This window comes from Catharus ustulatus, chromosome 2 (assembly GCF_009819885.2).
Source record: "Catharus ustulatus isolate bCatUst1 chromosome 2, bCatUst1.pri.v2, whole genome shotgun sequence".
Classification (NCBI taxonomy): Eukaryota; Metazoa; Chordata; class Aves; order Passeriformes; family Turdidae; genus Catharus; species Catharus ustulatus.
The window spans coordinates 30,138,978-30,163,704 of NC_046222.1; the positions used below are offsets into that span (position 1 = coordinate 30,138,978).

At 42.4% G+C, this 24,727-nt stretch overlaps 1 protein-coding gene across 1 annotated transcript in view; it reads right to left on the reverse strand.

The window, feature by feature from the left end:
• CLCN1 (chloride voltage-gated channel 1) overlaps positions 1-24,727 on the reverse strand; it is a 42,127-nt gene that overhangs the window by 5,872 nt on the left and 11,528 nt on the right. Inside the window, exons 7-22 of the mRNA XM_042780213.1 lie at positions 22,825-22,903; positions 19,997-20,122; positions 16,540-16,624; positions 14,274-14,375; positions 12,410-12,494; positions 11,879-12,028; positions 10,379-10,448; positions 8,957-9,067; positions 8,619-8,832; positions 7,770-7,903; positions 7,065-7,279; positions 6,839-6,944; positions 5,359-5,441; positions 4,652-4,690; positions 3,924-4,028; positions 395-481 (exon numbers count right to left, since the gene is read on the reverse strand). Of these exons, the coding sequence (XP_042636147.1) occupies positions 395-481; positions 3,924-4,028; positions 4,652-4,690; positions 5,359-5,441; positions 6,839-6,944; positions 7,065-7,279; positions 7,770-7,903; positions 8,619-8,832; positions 8,957-9,067; positions 10,379-10,448; positions 11,879-12,028; positions 12,410-12,494; positions 14,274-14,375; positions 16,540-16,624; positions 19,997-20,122; positions 22,825-22,903 (1,791 nt within the window). The remainder of the gene's footprint in view (positions 1-394; positions 482-3,923; positions 4,029-4,651; positions 4,691-5,358; positions 5,442-6,838; positions 6,945-7,064; positions 7,280-7,769; positions 7,904-8,618; positions 8,833-8,956; positions 9,068-10,378; positions 10,449-11,878; positions 12,029-12,409; positions 12,495-14,273; positions 14,376-16,539; positions 16,625-19,996; positions 20,123-22,824; positions 22,904-24,727) is intronic.

Consider the following 24,727-nt stretch of genomic DNA (forward strand, 5'->3'; position numbering starts at 1 on the left):
AGCTCTGCATCGGGAGCCTGTGGAGGTAATCTTTGACACTGGTGATGTAATGAAAAATTCCATGGTAAACAATTAATTCTACACATATTTAAGAAACAGTAGTAGCCACTCAGTTAAGAGTGGCTATTAAGCCTCAGTTAAGAGCCCTACACTCATGAAAAAGATGAACCTTCTAACATCTCTGTAAACAACACTTGCTGCCTCCTCTGAAATGCAGTCATCCATTCCTTTACATACTTCCAAAGAGCTGACTCAGAATTCAGCACTGGATTGGAAATGTAGCACTTGCAGTTATATATATTCCCAGCTGGAACTTGCAGCACCTGTGAGTTACTGCAGTGATCCACAGAACACTTGCAGTTATTTAAGAGGGTGGCAAAGGATCTGTACTCACCTCTTCCAAAGCCAACACTCCCCTCAGCTTCCCCATGCTGGTTACGTAGGCATGGCTGAGGCCCAGCAGTGAGAACAATGTGTGTGTCTAGAAGCAAAACCACAAAAGACCTTTTCAGGGACTTCGGAAATGGGTAACACACAACTTGGTGCTAGAGCTTGGACTCAGGATTTAGAAACGGAAATCACAAAGACACAGAACTGTATAGTTATTCCAGTGAGAAATTACATCGTCCCCTCTTCCCCTTCTGTATCTGCCAAATACTACTCTTTTCTCCTTCTGCTGTGCAGCTGTCATTGGGACTGTGCTGATGAGGGCGAGCACATTCTCAAGGTCATTCTGATCCTGCATCTGGTGGAGATTCACATACAGAACCCTGTGTTGTTCATTTGGAGACCCATGCAGATCCTGTTTATTTTGGTGCTGGAAACTGAACTACCATATAGTAATATGTAAAGTCAAAAACTGCTTAGGTTATTTATTCCAGTGCTTTCCTTAACAATAGAGGATTTCTTTTTTCCTCTCCCATAGTATTTTCTGTGAAAGCTTAAGCTTGTTGGTACTTATCCTGTGCAGTGAGAACACTGAGAACAATTATTCCCTCTCTCTTACAAAGTCTTCTTGAAAGGACAGATATCACACTGCTATCAGTCTTCTTTTCTTCAGCCTAAATATACCCTATTATTTTACTATTATTCACAGATCTGGGTTTCTAAAACTTTCCACATTCTCAGTGCCCATCTCTGGTATATTTCCGGCTTCCAGGTTCTTGAAGCTGAGTTCTAGCGGGACTTCACCTGTGGCCTTACATGAATTAATTCTGTCAGAGCTAGTGTTTGGACTTTTTTTTATAGCATCATATGAGATACTGAATATTCAAGTGTAAACGAGGAAAAATCTGATTTCTCAAGAACAAGACATTTGACTCTAATGTAAAAGAAAAACCGACTGGTTAAATATAGTTTGGTCATGATAAACTGTGATACTCTTTTCATTATCAGTAGTTTCACATTCAGCTCTAACTGTGCATACTTCATATACAGTAATTTCACGAATACAAGCCGCACCAATTTGACCAAAATTTTGGTGGAAACCCGGAAGTGCGGCCAATATTCCGGGGTGGCTAATACATTAACAAAATTCTAAAAGCTGCCAACACGGAAGTGAGAGCCCGCGGCAGCCCCAAGCCAAGCTGGAGCCCGGCCGGCCCCGGCTGAGGTGGGAAAGCCTGGCAGAGGCGGGGCCAGCAGTGTGGGGGCGGGCGGCAGAGCCTGAGCCAGCAGGGCGGGGCAGGGGGGGCGGCAGAGCCCGGGCCAGGAGGGCGGAGGAGCCCGGGAGAACTGGGGCTAGCAGTGCAGGGGAGCATGGCAGAAGCAGGAAGGCCGACGGGTGGGGCTGCCTGGCAGCGGGGGAAGCCCAGCAGAATCGGGGCCAGCAGCGTGGGGGAGCCCAGCGGTGCGGGGGCCTGCAGTGCCGGCCAGGGCAAGGAAACGCGGCGGCGGTGCAGATGGGAGGGGGCGGCCGGCGAGCCTGGCAGCGGCGGCAGCGGCTGGCCCACCAGCAGGGCGAGTACGTGAACACAGCGGCGAGGCGGCCGGCATGCCTGCCAGCGGCGGCAGTGGCTGGCCCGCCGGCAGGGCGAGTACGTGAACGCAGCGGCGAGGCGGCCGGCATGCCTGCCAGCGGCAGCAGTGGCTGGCCCGCCGGCAGGGCGAGTACGTGAACGCAGCGGCGAGGCGGCCGGCATGCCTGCCAGCGGCGGCAGTGGCTGGCCCGCCGGCAGGGCGAGTACGTGAACGCAGCGGCGAGGCGGCCGGCATGCCTGCCAGCGGCGGCAGTGGCTGGCCCGCCGGCAGGGCGAGTACGTGAACGCAGCGGCAACGCGGCCGGCATGCCTGCCAGCGGCGGCAGTGGCTGGCCCGCCGGCAGGGCTAGGGAACGCGGCGCGGCCGGCGAGCCGGGCAGCGGCGGCGGCAGCCCGCCGGCAGGGCTAGGGAACGCGGCGCGGCGCGGCCGGCGAGCCGGGCGGTGGCGGCGGCAGCCCGCCGGCAGGGCTAGGGAACGCGGCGCGGAGCGGCCGGCGAGCCGGGCGGCGGCGGCGGCAGCCCGCCGGCAGGGCTAGGGAACGCGGTGCAGCCGGCGAGCCGGGCGGCGGCGGCGGCAGCCCGCCGGCGGGGCTAGGGAACGCGGCGCGGCCGGCGAGCCGGGCGGCGGCAGCCCGCCGGCAGGGCTAGCGAACGCGGCAGCAGGGCGGTGCTGACGGGAGAGGGGGGCCAGCGAGCCCGGCGGCGGCAGCAGCACCACCCGGCCAGCCCCGCCGAGCCGTGGCGCTGAGCTGGGCTACCCGACCCCGTCGGCAACCATGAGCGGGCCGAGCCTTCCTGGCCCCGCCCTGAGCCAGTAAAGCCCGCTATGCCGCGATCCTGTTACTAATTGGCCAATTTGTGAAAGCTGCGCACGGATTCTCGCGACGAACGAAAGTGCGGCTAATATTCGGGGTGCGGCTTATCTATTGACAAAGACAGCAACATTGTCGAGGCACCGGAAGTGCGGCTTATAATCCGTGCGGCTTGTATTCGTGAAACTACTGTAGTTTGATTATTTATTCCTGGGGTTTTCTTGGGGTTTTTGGTTTTTTTGTTTTTTTTTTTTTTTGTTTTTTTTTTTTTTTTGTGCATCCAGGTTAAGTTGATTTGTCTGTTACTTTGGAGTTTCTCACTTGCTTTTTTGTATGACAGGTATGAAACTTTCCCCATGATCAGCCTTCAGGTATAATTTTTTGTAAGCCTATATTTTCAGAGATAAATGCTAGTGGTTTTCAGATGACTTCACCCACCCCTTCAGAAAGCTCATCTGAACTATATGCTAGCCTATTCTTGTTTTGCTCAAGGCTGAGATCTTAATAGTAATTAATTAATTTAGTACAAGGCCTATGCTGACCATTCACATTAAATGAGTATTGATAAAAGCATGCACTGAGCACTTTTGCTTCAGTAGACTGCTTTCCCTTTCCACTGAGTGAAAGCCCAGTACTATCTTCCTCCTGACATACAATGATTGCTTTAATCCCCAGTCATCCTAGGCTGACTGTAGGTGTTGCACGATCTAGCTTCCTCTTTCTTTGTGTTTCAGTTCAATGAAGAGCCAATGACACAGGTAGACTCTACACCCTGACAAACACCCTGAGAAATCCAGGAGTGCTCATTCCAGTGCTGCACACCAACAGGGCAGAGTGTAAATCTCAGTGTAATGCCCCCACACAATGCTTCTGTTAATGTAGCAGATTTTTTTTATCTAAAAGCTTTTTTAATAAATGGATGCAGACTTCTTATCACAAAGCTTTTCATTTTGCAAGAGATTGGATGTATACACAGAAGATTACAGGAACAAGCTCACTTCTGTAGCTGGAAGTGAAAGTGGCTGGTGACAGTAGTTGTAGATGAAGACAGGGACAAGAAATAAATCATAGACTGGACTTGGAATGAGTGCAGAAAAAGGACGTATGCCTCAGGGTGACATCTGTACTCACCTTGTGCAGGGAAGTTCTCTCCACCAGTTGGAAAGGGGAGGGATCTACGCGGCAGCTGTCAAAGCACACGTTCTTGTTCAACTCCTCCTGTTCCCAAGCATCTATCTGACACAGGAAAGAAGAGGAATCACTCTTACAGCTACCTGCAGCATTGCTGTCTTGTGCACCTAAACTAGTCCCCTCCTCCTGTTAATGCTTCTTTGTTATGTTCATCCTTCATCTTGTCCATTATATCTCACCCCTAAGGTTTCCCATACCTTTCTTGCCAGATGTCAAGTCCTTGTGGAAACAGGGCAATTCAAGATTTTCTGAGATTTTTTTTCTTTTCCTTTTTAAAGAGGGGGTGAACATCTTTAGCTTTTCTTTCTGAGTGCATCTTCCCCTTGTCATTGCAAGATAATTGATCCATTGTGTAAGAAATGAAGGAACAACATGGGTCCACAGAAAGATTTTGATGAGGGGGCACCTGTGGAGGCCTCTAGTCCAAAACCCTGCTACAGCAGAGCTGACTTCAAAGCTAGATCAGCCTAGTCAGAGTCTTACCAGCACATCTAGCCAATCTCTTCTTTTATGGGTGAGACTTACCCACTGTGCCACTCCAAGGAGAAAATTACTTTGGCTATGGCTTTATGTGGCAGTCACTGAGGTTCCTGGAGTATTGCAATTGATAGGAAATGGGTAAAAGAAACACTCACATGACCTCACTCTGTTTTTGCACCTGGTCTTACCTCTTCTGGTGTCATTGTCTCAATGACTTCCACTGGCTCCTGTAGGAGAAAACACTGTTCAGGACAGCCAAAGAACCCACGGTTTCACAGAGTACAGAAAGGGAAAATCTGCACAGCCTCCTCACCCCATGAGGTCCCCTTTTTTGTTCCAAATAATGTATTTCCAAGTGCTGCCTCTGCCCTTGCTGTGCTTCCCTTGCCAATGACAATTTATCATGGAGTTCTGGTGGAGCAATTCAGGTGCCTAAACATGGCCATCTAATACTGATTTAGATGCTCTCATATAAGCTCCATCTCTTATCCCCAAACCCTGTGCAGATGTGTCAGATAAACAAGGGCTTTTGACATGGCAAGAGCCAAAAGCATTTTTTTTTTCATTTTTCTCCATCTGTCCAAAACTGTTTGCCAGATGGAATAGAACTGCACTTTATTGCAGGTTAGTCAAAATATAATTAATTTTTTCACAAACTCAACCATGATGGTAGCCTGACACTTGAACACAGGTGACTCTTCAGGAAGATGTACACTGCTTTACAGTAATCACACCCTTTCTCCTTGGAGGGAGCTCCCCACTGATGCTGTCAGAGTTCAGGACGATAGTTGTGTCCATATTTTAGCCAAATGCTGAATGTCTCAAGTAGTAGTTTCTAGTTCCATTGCATTCCCTTCCTTCTTCAAGCTACTACCAGGGTCTCTGTAGCCCTAACCTGGGTGGTGCTCTCTGTTTCATGTGGATGGCTGCAATGGCACAAGAGCTGCTGGATCAGTTGCCTCAGACTCCTGAAACTGCCTGAAGGGTGAGAACAAACACGTGAATAAGAGAGAAGAACAAGTGAGAGACAAAACTACAAAACCCCACACCTATCGCATCCTCTTACCCAAGGCAGGCTGGGAAATGCTATAAGGGACACGATAGAGCTGAGCCAGTCACAATCTGGCATTTAGTTTGTAAGACGGTGTCTGGGACATTGTAGAATGAATATTCCCATGCAACAAAACATATCAACAAACTGGATGTGACAGGTGCCAAGAGGTGAGGAGTCCATGGGTTCATCATTCCAGCAGTGGAATGATGGGAGTAGAGAAGACCAGAATTATACTTCCAGGCAGGGAATTAGCAAAGTGTAGGAGGCAGGGCCTGGTGGTATTTGAACAAGGCTGTGGAGGAAGTTTGGCCAGAAACAATGATAGCTGTGAGCCAAACTAAAAAAAGGAAAGGAAGGTCTCATGAATTCACTCTTGTTCCACTTCCTCATGTCATTCCTGCGTCGCTCAGTTCTAGCTTCACGTAAAATGTTTCACACACAGTCCTTGTTTTCATATGTGGGTTTTTTTCTGCTTTGGTAAGATAGGTGGATGGCTGCCTCACCACTCCACTGCTCTGGAAGCATAAAGTGGATTTTTCTATGCCTTAGAGGTTTAGTCATACATGAAGGGTGTTAGTGTACCAGAATGTGCTATATGCTCTATTACATGTGACGTTTGGGTGCCTAAAAGCACTTGCTAAAGCCCTCTGTACTCGTTCTCAAGACTGGCCTACATCTCTGTGCTTACTCACTCTCTGCATAATTCAGGACACATAAAGGATAAAAACAACCCACCATCCTGCATCAAATATACATGATAAATGAATCAGAAATGAGCTATGAGTACAGTCTTGAAAGCAAAGATAATGCAGGCTGGGGTGTGACACAAAAGAACACAATACATCAGTGTTTATCCATCACATTAATGCAGCTGTATCAAAGAGATGTGTGTCCAAGGGAGGAGCCTTTCAGTTTTGGAGGTGGCTTTAGGAACAACAGCCTAAGCTACTCAAAAACTTAGTGCAGATGTTTAGCTCCACGAGGTGGAGGAGCCAAGAGATGGGACTGTTCCGTGCAGACTCTACAGAAAATATCCAAGGAGTTGTTATTGCAGAGAATGAAGTGGGGAAACAGAGAGAGTCCATCCTTAGTGGGCCTACTTATGCTGTGCTCTCTGAGGGATCATAGCAGAAGGTATTTCCAGGTACATTACACTGATGTTGAGGTGCACTAACAAAGTGTCTTTCATTCAGGAACAGCAGAGAAAGCTCCTTCTCTCAGTCTCTGGGAAACTAGCACCTCACACAGGCAAATACACACAGCATGAAAGCTTCCCCAAGCTGGCTAGGATGTGTTTGAGCCATGACAGAAGTTACCATACCTGAGTGTTGTTGGGGCTCCAGGGTTTCAGACATTTGTTTAAGAGGATTTGTTGGGCCATTTGGCTCCTCGGGGTAACTGGGAGTGGGACTTGGAGGCCTGGGCAGCTGTTATGGAAAGGAGAGAAGATAAAGTCTACCTTATGGCATTTATTTCTCAGCCTCCTCAAATGCCTAACTCCTTCTAAGCAGTCTCTGTGTTGCAGTCTGTCCATTTCTCTCCCTCACCTCTCCCTTCTCCTCTGTATCCTCATCCTCATCGACATAAGCAAAAGATTCATGCTTCAGCTTTGGCAGGTTTGCCCAGGGTCCATCGTAGGGTGCCTCATTCAGCTTCTGCTGCCTTTCTCTGTTGAGGAGCCGTCGCCTCTCTGGGCTGATGTGTGTCTGGAGGAGAGCCTGCAGCTCCGACCGCTCCACAGACCCCAGGAGGATCATGGTCTCTGCACAACACAGAGCAGGGGAGCCATTAAGCCACCTCAAGGCTTTCCATGTCCCCTTGCGCACATGACCCTTCCTCCTTCCAGCCTCTTCCGAGTGCTCGGGCTCGTCCTCTCTAGAGCTGTACAAGAGTCACTGACCAGCCTGTGGTGGCTCCCAGGCTGTGGGGCTTGGGAAAGGACCTTGCCCTCCTGAGCTGTGCCATGCCATGCATGCTCTTGGCTCATGCAGGATCCCAGGAGGGCCCTGTTGCCACGGTTCAGTCTAAAGGCTTCCCGCACACCTCCCTTACGTGCTGGATCTGCTTCACTACCCACACTCTAGCTTACCTGTCTGGACAGCTGAAACAGCCACCTGCCATACATCATCCACAGTGGGAGATTTTTAGGATTTATTTTTTTATGTGGTAGGTCACACTGCCTGCTTCACAACATGTAATTTGAAAGCTAGTTTCTCCAAGCTGAGACAGTCTTCAGGAAGGACATTGCTTACCTGGTGAGTCCACCAAAGGCAAAGATTTCACTGTGGTGCTTTGGAGCACCGCTTGCAAGTCTCGATATTTACAGTTGGAGGAAACAAATTTCACATCTTGGACCATAATATCTTCAACAAAAATATTGTATTTGCTGTGAATTTGTAGATGGTAAGAAGAAGAGTTAGCATATTAAAAATGTCAAGCACATAAATTCCCTAAAGAAATACCTAAATGACCACTTTTTTTAAAAAGTGCTCAAAATGCAGCTGCCAAATGATCTTCTGTGAGAATAACCAGAGGGCTTTCCAAGAGGATAAAGACAGATTAACTGGATTTCCATTACAGTTATATTCCACTCTATTACCCCTCACCATAAAAGACACACATATATACATATGTGTATAGATGATTTTTATATAAGTACCTATGTATATGATATATACTAGAGAGAGAAAGACATTTATAGGAATAACTGAGTTTTGCTTCAAGCAAAATATCCAAGTACAACATTTCAAACATTTGCTGGGGAAAAATATCCAAACCTCACTGAATTTAGATAAATGAGACTCCTGATTTTTAATTTTTTAAGCTGAAGCAATTTGGAAATATTAACACAATTGAGTATCATTGCAGGCCATTCAAACTTGTGCTTTCAGTGAAAAAAAGAAGAGGACTTTTCTCCATTTTTGTGTATGAAACCTAATTCTACTCCAACACTTCTTTATTCTTACTGCAGGCCTATTCTGCCTTCTTAATTCCTTTGTAGTACTGAACCCTTCTCATAACCTTTTATTCCCCTATGGTCTTAACCCTCTCCTGCTTTATTTCTTTGCCACTCCCTGTTTTCACTTGTTTTGCTACTGTACCTTATGTGATTCCAGCCCAGGTCTGGCAGGTAGGGCAACTTCTTCACCTGAATGATGCTGTCGTAGAGGCTGGGTTGCAAACTCTGGGCCACCATGTTGGCAAGAATGACAGCCACCATCATGGGCAGGATGTGAGAGATCTGGCCTGTCAGCTCGAAGCAGATGACGGCGGTGGAGACAGTGTGGCTCACTGCTCCTGTCAAAGCTGCTGCACCTTTCCCAGGTAGGAAAGGAGTAGGGAGAGAAGAAGACTGTCATATAGAAACAGTATGTCACGTCAACCAGGGAAATTACAACAGTGGGAGCATGTGAGGAAGAAGGAAGTTATGGAGGCTCACCAATGACAGCATACCCTCCAGGTAAGATTTGATAAAGAATGTCATCAAAGAGGATGCCATTGGGAAAAAGCGATGCCATGATTTCCCCAATGAGACGTCCAAATGCAGCACCTGAAAAATATCACTGACAGTTATGGAATTAACATTTAAGGAACATCCAGTCTGTGCTGTGCAGCTGTGCTGGGCAATCACTTGGGCGTTTGCTAACAGAAATGAAGCCAAAAGTTACATTAAAATGACACTGGGAACTAAAGAGTAGTTCTCGGTTACAAAATACAGAAGTTAGACTCCAAGAGGAAAAAAGGGTACTAGGATTGGTAAATATCGTTCACCCCTTGTTCATTCATTTGGGCACACCAGGCACAGCAGTAGCTGTGATTCCCAGGCTTCAAGACATATTTTCAGGCTATACAGTGTCAGTCCAGATCACAGTTGAGGCCTTTTAGATGCTCATTCTGTGAATGTCTAAGCAGTAGAATCACAGCTTACAGAAAAGTTTTTGTGGGAAGGGACTTCTGGAGGTCTTGTTCTGACCCCTACTCAGAAAAGGGCTAATTTCAAAGTGACATGGAGTCACCCATTACTTGTTCAGACAGGTTTTAGAAGTCTGCAAGGATTTTTTGGATTGGTGGACACAAAATACCACAGTGTTCTAGAATTATATCCAAAATGCTGAATTGCATTGAAACAATTTCTTTACATTGCTTTCTAGATCTTTGCCTAATACAGCCTTGATCTTGGTTAGCCTTCATCACTGCGAGGGCATGGTACTGCCTCATGTTCAGTTGCTGCCTGCCAGAACTCAGAGGTTCTTAGAGCATTTGAGAGTTGTGGGTACTAATGCTGAACATCATGAGCTTTTATAGTTGTCTAACACAGCCTCTCTTTCTGAACATTAGCATAATATTATTTTAAATTTTTTTTAATTTTTTTTTTTTTTTTTTTTTTTTGCTATTGGAATTAAAACCAGTTAAAAGTCAATAAACTTTTTATGTTATCACATTTCAGTCAGAAGAAAGGAGTGAGTGGTAGATTACATTTTGTGTACTAGTGTTGAGGTTATCTCTTCTGGCTGGCTTTCACCGGTGAAAGGAGCAACTACTATTAATTTCAGGATGGAAGTTTCTCTGTAAGTTAAGAGAAATGAAGATCAGAAGGCCATGCCTCAGCATGTCTCCCCAAGTGTGGCTTTCCTTATGTAAAAGGGTAGGGATTACCTACTTGGCATTTGGTTTCGGGGGTTGAGGAAATATCAAAAGCAGAGGCCCAGAGGCTCATCTATGGACTGCTAATCAGGTTATCATAGGCATCAAGTGATGACTCCTCATACACCAGATGAACTCTGCTGGGTGTGTAGGCAGTGTCTCTCCTATTCACTCCACCTGTCAGATGAATATGCTGCAAAACAAAATTGAAACTCACCTAATACAAAAACAGGCATGAAGCCTCCACAGGGGATTGGCATCGTGGTGGCAATAACAGCCATGCAGAACTAGAACAGAGGCAGAGAGTGCAGTTGTTACTGAGCAGTAGTAGCATTTCCTGCTGCCCCACTTTGTGCCCAGCATGGCTACAGAGACCAGAAAGCTGCTGAGGTGTAGTACTGCTAACCAAGCTCTGTCTTTGCAGTACCAAACCTGGCCAAATACAGCTGAAAATTGACTATACTGCAGTGGAGAATCAGGCCAGGCCTTTGCCCAGAGTTAAAATAGCAGTTTCTTGTTTATGTGGTCTACTCCAATGCTGAATATATCCAGAAGAAAATCAAGACCAGTTTTCTAGAGAGTAGAGGAAGCCTTTAGTTAGTAGGACAATGCCAATAAATCTGGTGACTGAGGGTACAGCCCTTCCAAAGGCAAACAGATGGACTCAGAACAGGCACACCCTGTAGTCCACTCATCTTTTCTACTCCTCTTTTCTTCAAGTAAACAAGAACTTTCCTGCTTGGTACATTGTAAAAAGGATTATCACAGAAGGAAAACCCCTAACTACCTGTCAGAAATTTGAGAGTGTTTTACTTTAGGTGGAAACAGTTATGTCAATCAGTCATTGATAGCTGTTCTTGATCTACAGAAATTTTCAACTGACATTGCAAGGTGGCCTCAGCCCTTCTGCCCCTTTGCAATAAGTAAATAATAAAAGCATTAGCACCTATTCTATGATATTTTTATCCATATACATATATATATTTCATCTTAGGAAAACCTCCTTCTTGCTACTTTAATTTTGAACATTGGAATATGATGCTTTCTTCTTTCAAATGTCTTTTTTTTTTGTTTCTGTCCTGTGTCAATTGCACAGGATCAGAGGCTGATCCTTTCAGAGGCTGAACAGTTGCAACTTCCACAGACCATGTCAGCTCAGAATTTTTAATTTGCTGTTGTTTTGTGGGAAGTGAGCAAAGCAGTTTCCAGCTGCATTTCTCCACCAAGTTTTGATGGACTGCTAACAAATCCTTGAGCTTCACTCAACTATAGATTGTGCTTGCATATTCCTATTTGTCTCCTATCTGAAGTTAGGAATATCAAAGAGACTATATGAGACTTCATTTATATAAAACATAAATTATCTGACAGTTTTTAGTCAAGTGTTTATTTTTGTGGAACTTGAGAAATCTTTCCTGATTTAGTCCTCCCTACCAGCTACTATACAGTGGATACCAAAGGTCATTCGGCATGAGGAGGATGACCTAGGGAGCAGAAAAAGGCCACTAAATTAAGGAGACTATTCCCTAATAATTTTGATCATTCAAGGTGGACAAACATCACATCCAGAGATGTAGGAATCTATTGCAGCTGTAATGCTTCATTCAATACCCAACAACTCGTCAAAGTTGCCTCCTGGCACTTCTCAAATTGCTTTATAAAAAGGAAGAATGTTCAGTCTGAGTGAAGAAGGGCTATGGTGAGCTGGACTTCCTACCTTCACGAGGAAGAAGAGCAGGATGATTACAAAGACGCTGACTTTAGGATGGATCCAGGCAGCAGATTTCCCTAGGATCTGGGTGTCCCCAGAGTGTTTGATCCAGGTGTAATTATCAAAGAGAGTGCTGATGGCTTCCCGTGGCATCAACTAAACAGCAACAAAACAGGTATGAGTCATGAGATTAGATGGAGTAAATATTCTATACCTGTTACAAGGAAGTAGAGGAGATTTTTACTGTGCTGATTCCTGACTGTGGGAATTGACATTTTTAATCTTCAGGAAGAAAGACAGAACTTTACTCAAACAGGTGAAAAGCCAACTATTTTACACATGGTAACATCTTCCTTATCATTTACTTTGAACAATGGACCTTTTCCAAGTTTTCTATGAAGGAGGTAGCAGAAGCCATATAGTGCCTCCTCAGTCCAAACTCCTCCCTTTTCCCTGACACAAGGTGTTGGGGCAGAGGATAAGGAGATAATGTTTCCAAGAACCGCACAGAATTGGTAGTACACTTTCCAGTCTCACCTCTCCTGCCATGAACTGCCCAAATCCATGAGGAAACGTCACAGACGCTATACAGAAGGTTATAACTGCAGGGTATATCAGTCGGCTGGAAAGAAAGAAAGTTATGACAATAGGACCTCACATTCTGCTCTTGTAGCACCATCACTTCAGGACTAGCAATGCTATTTCTGTGAAGCCTTTCTGTATTTGTATCCATTGCTTTGGAGTGCTGTTACCAACAGTTTAGTGCCCTGCTCCACTTATCATCATAATTCATAGAGTTCACCTGTCAGCAAAACCCTTTTCTTCCATCAGAATTAATATCATAGGAGGGATGGAGGAAGAGTGGGATGTACAACATGCTCACGCTTGAACATTTGAAGGAATGTGTGTTTGCAGTGATGTGTTGACCTATTGTCAAAAGCCGCTACCTTTCTCATTTGTCGTGATTAGGAGAGTCTTGCTTCTTCACCCCCCATGCAATGTATGCTATCCTAGTGGATTTAAATGTAGGGGCTTTTCTTACCTTTCTGCAGGCACCTCCTGGTGCATTAATTCTTGGGGGGAAAACTGCTTCACTTTCCACTGAATTGCTGACTGTCCCAGTTTTGGGGAAGGTGTCCTTGATAGCCAGTGGGGTCTAGCAGTGCCAGGCCAGTGGGACATAGCAGGACAGAGGCTGAAGCCATCTGTGTTTTCCTGCTGCTGTGTCCAGTCCCAGGGTGGGTGTCTGGGTAAACTATGACACTTCACAAGTACTGAGACAATATGAGCCTAAACTGCTTCCACATGCTGGACTAATCCTGTCGTGTGTCCCTCAGCAAGTTACTGTTTCCTACAGGACGGGTTGGCTGAGATTTAGGAAGACAAAATATAACCTTTAATTTGTTTCAGTCTAAGGACCTAAAAACTTCTGAGAAATCAGTGTAAAGTAGATTCCCATTTTTCAGGCTTTGCCCTACTTCTCTGTTAACTTGATTTGATAGCCCTGCTGCTGCTTGTGGGCAAGCTACATGATGAAGAAAGATATTTTTTCTTCCACACAAGAAAGTAAGTTAATTTGAACTTCTGTTTATCTAGTGGTTTTCTTCTGGTCAGGCCCGCAACTTGATAAGAAATAAAGTCCTCCATGTCTCTCAACTTCAAAAATTCTCATAGTATCAGATCTTTTTCTGTAAAGAGACTGAAAACTTTTACGCCTAGCCCTCCTTTCTTGTTCAAGTTATAAACTTTGGATGTTAGGATTTTATTAGAGAGGGAAAAACAGTATCTTCAAGTGTCCCATGAAAACTTTATTGTCAAGACTTTTATTTCATTTTGCATTTCTCTTCCATGCTGCATTTCACACCATTTGGTTACTATCAGTTTCAGCTTTTGGTTCATAAGAATGGAGCACATTCCTTACATTTTTACCAACACTTCGATTAAAAAACAAATATATATTTTAAAAGCAGTATTAATTTTCCTGAAATATAAATAATGTTGAAAATTTCACTGATCCTAAAAAACCCCAAATAACCAAAAACAGAATGATTTTTAAGAAGTGTGATCATTAACTTTCTAATTAAAAATATTTTCTGTCCAATTAACAGTTTACTCTATCCTCTTATCAAATATTATCCTCTTAACAAATATTGCAGAGTCTCCCTTCCAAATCAAGAGGCTATTTGAAACTATGGAGGCTGATCAAAAAGAAAATCCAGTGCAGGAAAAATTCTCTTGATAGTTGCAGAGATCTTACTCTTACATAGGAGCAGTTTCTCATATTTTTACTATCTTACACATGAAATAGGTCTACTGTCTTCCAGAAAGCATTTGCTACTATCCAATACCACTAGAGTGTAAGAATCTGGTCCCTAAAGAGAGTATCTTCACAAGAACTCACTATTTGGTGAGAAATTGGCTCAGAGCTTTATGACGTCGGATGCCCAGGACCACTTGGCGATTGAGATAAACAAAAAAGGCTCCAAGGAATCCAGAACATATGCTAAAATGAAGAAAAAGAAATAAAATCATGCTAAACAACAGATAATATACAAACCACCAACCAAGAGAATTAGTTTAAGTGGTTTATTCTTCAGCTGCTCATGGAGTCTTTTGAATGTCACCTAGAGGGTTACTCCTACAGCAGCTCATTTGAAGATATTGACTCCCTGATGAAAAGGGAGAAATTGTTTTGGACCTCTTTGGCATACACACTACCATTTTACCAATGTTCTCTTGCTGAGAGGGAAAAAGTCTATAAAATAATCTATAAAAAGAGACTGACAGTTCTCAGTGGGGCTTTGTGAAGAATGACTGGTCAAAGACCAGTATTGTCAGAACTTAAACATCATGCAGGAACAGAAAATACTAAAAATGAAGGGAGTTTAAAGTCAGATTCAGTAAACACCTACAACAATTACAAATAGCAATAGGAACTCTTGTGCCTAAAGCAAAGTGTATCATCTCTATGATCCTAATCACTTAGGCTTATGCTCCTGATCTTAGTAAAGAAAAAAAGTGTAGTTGTCTAAGAATTGGTGTGATCCTTAGGCTCTGTAGCTTAATGAGACTTGGATAAATGGGGCTAATACTTGAACATGAAAAAAAAAAAAAAGGAAGAGTGAAAAATGACTGCATTTAGGATTGGTAAGGGGAAGCCTTTTTTTATGTGGCAGGTAATTGACCCACATAATTCTGAGAATAAACACTTAATATTTTCATTCTATTAATTTCTAAAATTAATGAACTTTTGCTTTGTTATGTTATGCATGCTTTTGTGAAATCTCATTCAAGGATTAATTTAGTATACTTAAAACATTGCACATTGAAAAGAATCCTGCTTTATAATTCAAAAATTGCACAGAAACACATTTGAACCAAATATCAAGCTTTTCACAGACAAACATGTTCAATGAATTTTTCTTAAATATTTTAAGCCAGCACTGATTAGAACAGTGTTTAAAATAGACCAGTCCCTTAGGCAATTTAAGCCTAAAGACTGCACAGTCAACTGAATTTCTCTGCAATACTTTATGTTAAAATACAGATTCTCCACTCATGTCTATGGATTTATCAATAAACTGGAAGTGGTCCTTCTGTATAGATTATGCAAATTAACATTTGCTGACACAGAAAAACAAGATCTACATGTTCATAGTGCTTGTCCTACCTGAAAGTGAAGAAGTATGATGGGTAGAAAGAGAGTTCAATTTGAAACTTAAGAGAATTTGAAGCATTCCAAGTTGGTATCAGGACTTCATCCAAGACTATCCAAGCCCTTGGGATTGTGTTTTATTTTAAAGACACACTGGACACCCAGGCATTTGAAAACATTTTGCAGTTGTCATGTACTCCTTTCCTAGCCTATGTGCAGTGCTGAAAAAAGCCAGCTCTGTCAACTCTGTCCAAAACATAGTGACAAGAAGTTTTGTATTCCAACAACCAGCTGTAAAATCACAAGGATTACATTTTTCTTTGCCAATCTAAACCAATAGATTCCTCTATTGGTTACTGTTCTGCAATGACTTCCCTGAAGACTCCCTCAAGCTCTAACCAGAGATATTTCCCCACAGTAATTCCAAACTCATCTTTTCTCTAGTATTTCCCAATTTCAAATTTTCTTAAGTTCATTCTTTCATTTCCTCCAAATGAACCATTATTCTCACTGAATCCAATTATGGTTGGTTACCCTTGTCACCATGTTGGGTGTACCAACCTCTCTCAAAAAGGATAATCAATCTGAGCTTGTGAAAAGGAAACTTCAGGTTAAACCTTTTGTTCCATCTTTGTAATGTGAAAAGGCCATACTGTTTCGATCAGTTCATTTGGGGAAAATGTCAAAACAGTTAAAGGACCATTCAGTAAATCTATTCCTAGAACTTTGACCAAGTTAGACTTACTTTTTTTTTTTTTTTACCTCTGAGATTAATCTCTGAAAAAGATATATGGAAAGGAAATAACAAAGACCTTTATAATACCCATATTTCTTTCCTTAGCAATTGTGATACATGGGCACCATTTCTGAAGGAAGAATTCCAACAAGTAAAAGCCTTATTTGCGACAACCAAAGTGACTAGAAGTGATATATGTAACTTTTTGGCAGAATTCCTAACACAGGTCATATTATAACCTTTACAGAGCAAGGTGTCAGTTTCCTAGGAACTTACCCTATTACAGCAAATGCTGGCAGCTCTTGCAGATCAAAGGGGAAATCCATACGGAAGTTTGTTCTGAACAGGGCTGTGATGGTAACTGGGAGATATGAAAGATGGAGGAGGAAAGAAAATAATGAGGTGAGAAGTTAAGTGCAGTAAAAGCTAGGGGTAGGGACAAGGAAACTGGTTTGTACATGTTCTTGTGTGGTTCCCAGACATTGTATACATTATTACAGTTTGGCAGACTGCTCTGATTTAGTAAGTTCTATTTTTGACCACTTGCAACCCTAGCACTCTAGATGGTCTAGGTTTGCTTTGGAGGATGTATGCATTATTTTTAGCTGCAATCCCTGATTTCTTAGAGTTTTCTTTCCTTTCTTGTCTTCTACCATCCATTCACTATAAAAAAAGCTCTTCCTGATATCCTTACTGACAGAGAGGTCTCTTTGCTGAGGCAGGCAGTATCTGGACATCTCAAGAAGCTGTATCATTTCTCACAGTTGTGATTGCCTTTCAGAAACAAAACTTAGGTCTTCACTGAAGTTACAGCTTCAACAATTTTTGACTGGTACCAAAACAATGAAAGGCTTAGAAATCAGAGATAGAAAAGATCAGCTAAGCCCCATCTTCTTTAGCTCACCCCTCCTGGTAGTGCTGCTTTGCTACAGCGAAATGTTGAAACTTGAGCTGCTTTTGTCTGGAGGTACATTTTTCTGTGGAAACAGTAAACATCTGTATGCCAACAGGTGAAGGATAAATTAGCGATTTAATACAGAGTGGAAGTGCAGGTGAATGAGGATGGATATAAATCCCAACTTGACCTGGATGAAGGAATTATTTGTTCAATGAGGAAATAAAAGAAGTAGTAAAAATCTACTATATGATAGTAACAAGAAGCATTAAATACTTGGTTTTGGTCAGACAGAACTAGGTTTAGAGTAACAATTTAATGAGGTCTCAGTAGGTTACATTACCTAAGATAGCTAAGCCTAAAACTGCATTCTATTATCCAAATTGCTCCCTGTCTCTTCCCTCTGTTCCTTCCCTCCTGGCTGTACGATTGCTCTCCTCTCCCATTGGGTCCACTCTGACACATCACAGCCTTCTCTGAGTTCCTTTGCCTCATTAAAACCTGCCAGAAAACCTATCTGCTCTTTCCCTGGATTACTCCTCTGCCAGGGAAGTGGGTTGAATTGAGGGGAACAAACACAGAGATGGCTCCAGAGAGGGTTAGAATAACGGTCAGGGATGGAAGATGGTGAAAAGGAAGGAGTCCTCTTTTTTGTTAGATCAGCCCAAGAAAGGGATAATCCCAATTCAGTTTTAGGAAACAGACAGTCCAAGCCACTAAATGGCAGAGCATTAAAAAGTACAGTGAACTAATTTTCAAAGAGTTTTGATACAGGGTAGCAAAGGTGGCCAGAGGAAAGGAATACAGTCACAGCATTTAGTCTGGGTCTCCTTGGTTCTGTCTCTACTCTTACAGGACAGAAGGAGATTTCCACAGAGAGATTCATCCCACCTGGCTACAACCTCTTTCCTGAGTGACTAAGCCATCCTGAAACTGAATGTCTAAGCCTTTTTCTCTCCATTGGCAAGAAACTGTACTAGTTTCAAGTACATGTCCAATTCTTACAAAGTTAGAAATAAAAAGAAAACTTGTTACTGTGAGTCTATTTAAAAATGGAATTGAACTTTCAGATAACACTGAGCCATGTGTAGAAGGAACTAGAAGCAGCAGGCGGAAGGTGAGGCATGAAATCCTATAGCAAATGAGCTGAAAGTCTGGGACGTGGTAAAACAGAAATCCTGCAAATTGTAGAACTCCAACCTTCCTTCTGACTGGCAAAGAGGGGCTCAAGCTGCAGCAGCCAACCAAAGTGGTTGGCAAATAACCAGATATTATCTAGAAAGTACAGATAATGGTGTGTGTAAAGCCAGCCAACAAAGCCATGAGTATCAAGAAGCCAGCAAATATTCTGTGGATCTAAGAAATAAAAGAATTTTGGTGAGATGCTACACAGCTTATTTGCATCTGTCATTCTGATGTGATCACTTCCCTACCTGCTTCTTCCTGGTAGCAGGCATTATAGAAAAACCTTACATTAACAGAGACTGAAAAGACTGGGTGTGTAACTTTTGAAGAGAAATGAGCAAGAAAAGACATGAAAGACAAGTTAGAGCAGACATGATGATAGATCATAAAATAACGAATGACTTAACTAGATACAAGTTCCTAGTTCCTTAATACAAGCACAAGGAGACTGACAACACAAAGAAAATACAGAACTGTGAAAAGGAACGGTTTTTCATAGCCAGTTGAATCATGGAACTTTTAAACCTAGACAATCAATGAAGAACTTAAGGAGCCATTAATATGTGTGTTAAAGCTGTCTGGATGATTTTGAAGAAGGGACAGGAGTCAAGATGTTTCAGGATTAAGCTAATTTCTAGTGATTTGAAATTAAACCAATTTCTGGTGATTTCTAGTGATTAGCGAGACCAACAAAGGAGTCAGAAAAGACAAAGTGAAAGACAGGAAATTATCTCCTGTTGTCTGTCTTTGAGTTTCTTGTATTTTTCTCTGGAAAGAACAGAGAGATATGAGTTTGGGGGGTTTTGTGACAGACTCAATGGTTAAATACCCCTCACTTTTAGGCAGTGCTACACAAAGAAAGATGTAGTCACTTTCTACATTCAGGTAGTATGTGTAGTCATTTTCTGTATTCCAGAGACTATTCAAACCCCCAAAAAATCCAGTCCTCTGAAGTCCAGAGAGACATATTATAACAGTTTTAAATAAGTAAACTGCCTACATGGAGCTCAGTGAAATAGATACAATTGTAAGAATAAAAGATCAAGGTATTATAAGGAAGAAGTTTACATAGAAACAGCAGCTTCTGCACCAAAACTCTATTCCCACAGGGACTGAGATGTTTTCCTGAACAAACCCAGCTTGTGCAATTTCTGTCTGCAACAAATGTCACTCTCGTGCTTTTCGGTTACTTGAGACTTTATTTTTTCAGGACCTTCAGTCAGATCCCACTAATCCTGTACTCACTCTCCTAATCATGTAATCATCTCAAATTTCTTGACTATCTTAGTCAAGAGATGACCAAAGCAGGCCATGTGTTTCCCGGCAAGGATTACATCCTCTGTGATGGGATATCTCTGTGTTTGCAGCCTAGATGCTATTTTGAGTCAAGGCAAAAAAATCCCACCTCAGGGGGACGTTTGCTTGCTGAGGACTCAAATTCTGTCATTTATCAGTTAGATACAACCCAGCCCTCCTAGGAATAGGTTAGTCTAGACAACTGACAACATGACATTTCCCTTTCTCCTTCCTTCTGTGCTGTTGTGGAAGAAGTTTCAAATGTCATAAAAATATTGTGGTTTTGAGGAAAATGGAAGGTAATGCATTAACAGAACAACTTTTGTACAAAGAGAGCAGGAATGACTCTTAGCTTACCTGCATCCTTGTTCCAGACAGCAAGGACTCGGAACACAAAGGCACTAAAGGTAGCTGCAAAGAAGCCTCTCCAATAATTCCGCACAGCAAAGTAGGTGGAGGTGACCTCGATGCTGAAAAGAACCCCTAAGAAAGAGTTGGAAAGGGAGCAAGATTAAAATAACAAGGGTAATGGTAGAAGCATGAGAGAGGATTCTAAACAGCTCCCTAGAACAGTGGTCTCCACACTTCTTTGAACATGCACCCCTACCAATAAAAGGTTTTTGAGCATGTACCCTCCCCATGTGTGTGTATTTATTTAAAAATAATACCCATGTACTACTGTACTAAAATATCATGTACAATATGAAACATCCACAAAAATAGAAATTAAGGATGAGATAAAGATGAAATAAACATTTTAAAAAATAATTTGTTTTATTTATTAATGGAACAAAGAATTTGTTCTCTCTTAAATACTAATATTCTGTATTTTTTAAAATCTGGGTTTAATGATTTGTTATACAGGGATTCAAAGGTATGGTTGTATGTTAATCATTTTGATACTTGGTCTAAAAAGACCAAGACACCTAGATACAAATGCAATAAATGTATCATTGGCTGTGCTGGCTAAATCATGATACTATTTTCTCAATCCCGCCCACCACCTATGCATAGATTTTTGTTAAAATTTGGATAGTAAATTTTCATCCTCCCTGTTGTCAATCAGTTGTTCTTGCAAAATAATAAGATGATGTTGAATTTTTATATTTTTAACAAGCAGGTTCAAAACCCACTGAAAATCATAATCTTGAAGATTTTTTAAAGGTAGAATTTTCTGTTTTCAAGTTTTTTGTGTATATATATAATGAGAGGCTTTGCAGTTAAGAGACTTGCATTGTATTTGGCAACAGATTCACAAAGCCTCCAGAAGTTTATTTTGAAAAGCAGTTTCTCGCCCACTGTTAGAACATCACTTTCATCTTGAAGTATATCAAGTATGTTTACTTTTTCAAATGACTGCTAGGTAGCAATCTACTGACAGACACTTGTCATCACAGAAAAGATCAGAAAATTCAGAACACTTGTGTTTTTGTAAAAGAAAAAGGTGCAACTGGACTTTAAATTCTATTACTCTTCAAAGTTGCTATCACATAACCAGCAAATGCCTGTAGGATTTTCATCCTCTCATTATGAAGTATTGTGAACATTCTACTCTTTCGGGGTCTTGTTTTTATGAAATGAACCACATCAACATCTTGTAGGACTTTGTGCATGTCTGGCTTCCATTTCTTTGCTGCAATAGCTCATCTGTGAACAATGCAGTGCATGAATTCCAGGTGTAGTGCTGTCTAGATAACCTTATCCCCCAATTCTTCTCTTGTTGTGCTCCACCAGTTGTTACACTTGCAGAGCTCTGCCATAAAACATTTTTTTGTCGAAGAAGTAATTTACTGTTGAGAATACAGCTTCTGTGGTAGAGCTTCTTTCACAGAAAGAAGTTCTGATTTTCACTATCAAAAGAGAATCTGGAAAACACCATCATCTGAGGCACTTTAGAAACATCTGTACTCTAATCCAGCTGCACAGGAAACCTCTCCTACTGTGTAATTTGTACAGACTCTTGTTTCTTAAAACTTGAAGCAATGTCTGCTATGCATCTTTTAGCAGTGTCTACTGATGAAGGAACTCAGTTTGCTGCTCTATTGCTTTCTGTGTATTATCACAACCATTTTTACCTTTTATGGCAGGAAGAGTAAGTGTTTCTCCTGTGGTATGTGGTATTTTCTCTTTTGCTGTGAAGCAAGAAACCTCAAAGGAGGCTTCTCTAAACATTTGTCATTAGGTTCAGTGAAATTTTGTGAAGTATTGGATTGAATTTCACATGAAACATCACTGAAAAATTTGTAGAGGTTTGTTTTCATGTTCTGGATGCCTATATTTTAAATGTCTTGCTAACTCTGATGGCTTCATACCCTTATTAGTTAACTTCTCAAAGCACGATACACACGTACAGTAAGGTTCATTTTTTAATGATAACAGATGTAAATTCATGTTTAAAATAACCTTTGATAACTTTAATATTTTTTTGTCTGACTTCCTCTCAGATCTCATTAGCTGGCCATTGTTTGTACCTCATAATGGAACTGAATAAGGGCCTGTACTAAAAGTGCCAACTCTGCCACTTTCTTGTCATTTCTCTGCGCTCACATTATTAGTATTATCTTCAATCCATAGCCTCTTTGCAGGCACCTTTTAAAGCCACTTTTCCAGTTTGTGAGGATTATTTTAGTTAACACTAGGTGATATAATCCGTAAATCCACTTAATCCAGTGTGGGCACACACTGATTGCAAGTAATTGCAATATGCTGAAAGAGAGTAAATGATTGAGGGCACCATGGTCAACTCTCCATGTTGGGAGTAACTCTACACCTCATGCACTGTATGTGACAAGTGGCCATGTGACATATTAGGGCACCACTGCCAATATAAATACTTAATATCAGTGAAGTTTAATCTATTTACTTTTTTATATTAAAAAAATAGAAATTCTGATATTTCCTTCCCACACTCAACAGATCACCTTGTGCATCCCCTGGGGAATGCACACCCCAATTTGGAGACCACTGCTCTAGAGAGCCTTCTCCTCTTGCCTCCAGAAAATGGACAACCTGTGGAAAAAAGACTGTCAGAGATGCTGGGGAGGTTGAAAATGCTGAAGGTAAGTGTCTCTGTCCAAAGTAAATGTCACATCAAAAATGTGGTGCAGTAGGGGGGCAGAGGAGATGAGGACTAGGCGGGAGAGGATTTAGGTAGCTGAGGAAAAGGAAACAGAACAGCCACTTGCCTCCAAGTGGTGTCCCAAAGCAGCAGCCAACACCCACAGCGCACCCCACAGTCAGGACATCCGTGTAATAATAGGGCTGCTACTGGTGAAAGAGACAAAGAGAGACAGACAAACAGAAGAAAGAAGGAAAGAAAACAGAGAGTGAGTAGCAAAATTTGCAGGTATGACTGCATGATGTCACCCAGCTCTGTCACCAGTCTCAGAGTTATGGCTATGTTTATCTCACTTCTCCCTTCTGGATGGCTTCAAAATACTGAAAAGGCAACATCTGGCACAGGACAGGCATATACCTGGAATCATGCATTCAAGAAACGTGAAGAAGGCAGCATCTCATTTTCCTTTGAAACATAACATGTTTCTGTCATTGTGGAAGAAATGTCTCATGGGAAATCCTCCAGAGGGTGGAAGGAGCATAAGTGGGTTTTGCTCCATCTCTTTACTTTGGCAGGGAATCTCAGGATGCATGTGCCACAGAATGCCTCAAAAAACCTACCCTGTGATTCAGTGTGCACAAGGCACAAGCATGTCCAGAGCAGAGTGTGGACTGATGCTGAAGGTTCTTCCATGCTGGGTAGGTGCTTTACAGATCACCCAGTAAAGCATTGTGCTATCCTAGTGAAAATGGTCATAATAATAAAAAATGTATTTGGAAGGTATAAAAGGGAGAGTCTTTCTAAGAGACTGGGTACCACTTGCTTGTCAAGGGCTAAACTGGCTTTTCAAATCCATCCTCCTTAATGCACAGGGTGGTATTTACCTGCAACAACACCAAGAAGTTACACACCAGGGCAATATGAAGTGAAACTGTAAGCTATATCCTGGACCAAGGTCAGCTGAAGATTACATAACTCTCAGGTAATGGAAATCACATTTGCAATTTGGTGTAAATCCAGAAGAGGAACTAGGGCTACAGAAATTGTGATAACTTTCTGTTTTTCCCATACTACAGTGTTATCACAGGCTCACAGCAGGTTTTGGTTCTGTGTTTCTGAATGCTTCCTTAGCTCTCTGTTCAGAGCTGGGCTCACTGCAAGGTTAGATCAATAGGATCAGGGTGCTCAGGATCAAGCTGCTAGGAAAGCCCTGAACACTTTCAAGGGCAGCAATTCCCCAGCATCCCATGACACCTGTACCACCCTGAATGACCTTTGGGACAAGGAGATAGAATTTCCCTTGTTGCAAGTTGTGCCTGTTGTCTCTTTGTCCTTTCACTGTCCTCTGAGAAGACTTTGGCTATTTTGTCTGACATCTCCTTTAGCTACCAAAGGCAGCTGTTAGATCAGTCCCTGCTTAGCATCCTGTTTTCTTCTGTAGCATCTCTCAGTCATCTATGTATGATGCATCCTGGAATCTCTGAGACTGTTAATTCCAGGTACAGAGAAATAAACAAGAAACATAGACTTCTACAGAGGTTTTTTTAGGTTTGGGATTTTTTTGCTCTGTTTTTTTACCATTAAGACAGATACCATTCTCCTGTGTGCTTCCAATGGTTCCACCTGACTGTGGTCTGATCCTTGGTTCTGAAACTGCTTTCTCTCAAGGCTTTTGGCACACTGACAAATTTTGCCTTGAAGCCTCAGGCTTTAGCTCAGGCTGTCTACATCTTGCTAGACTGTCCACATATGCACAGCCTCTCTCTTGCTTAGCCTGATTTTCTTTCTGGCATCTTTTCTCAAGTTATCAGCTGAAGAACCTCTAATCTGTAGCTGACAAACTATGTTCCTTTCTCGATTGTTTTTTTTAATAGCCAGCCAGAGTAAAGATCAGTATTACTGTCGATGCAAGACCATGTTGCATTTGCTGCAAGACCATTCATTTGAAGACTAACAGGAAAGTAGTGCATGGAAGAACTAAAGCCAACTTAGGAAAAAACATAGCATTTAAGAACTCTTTACACTTCTGG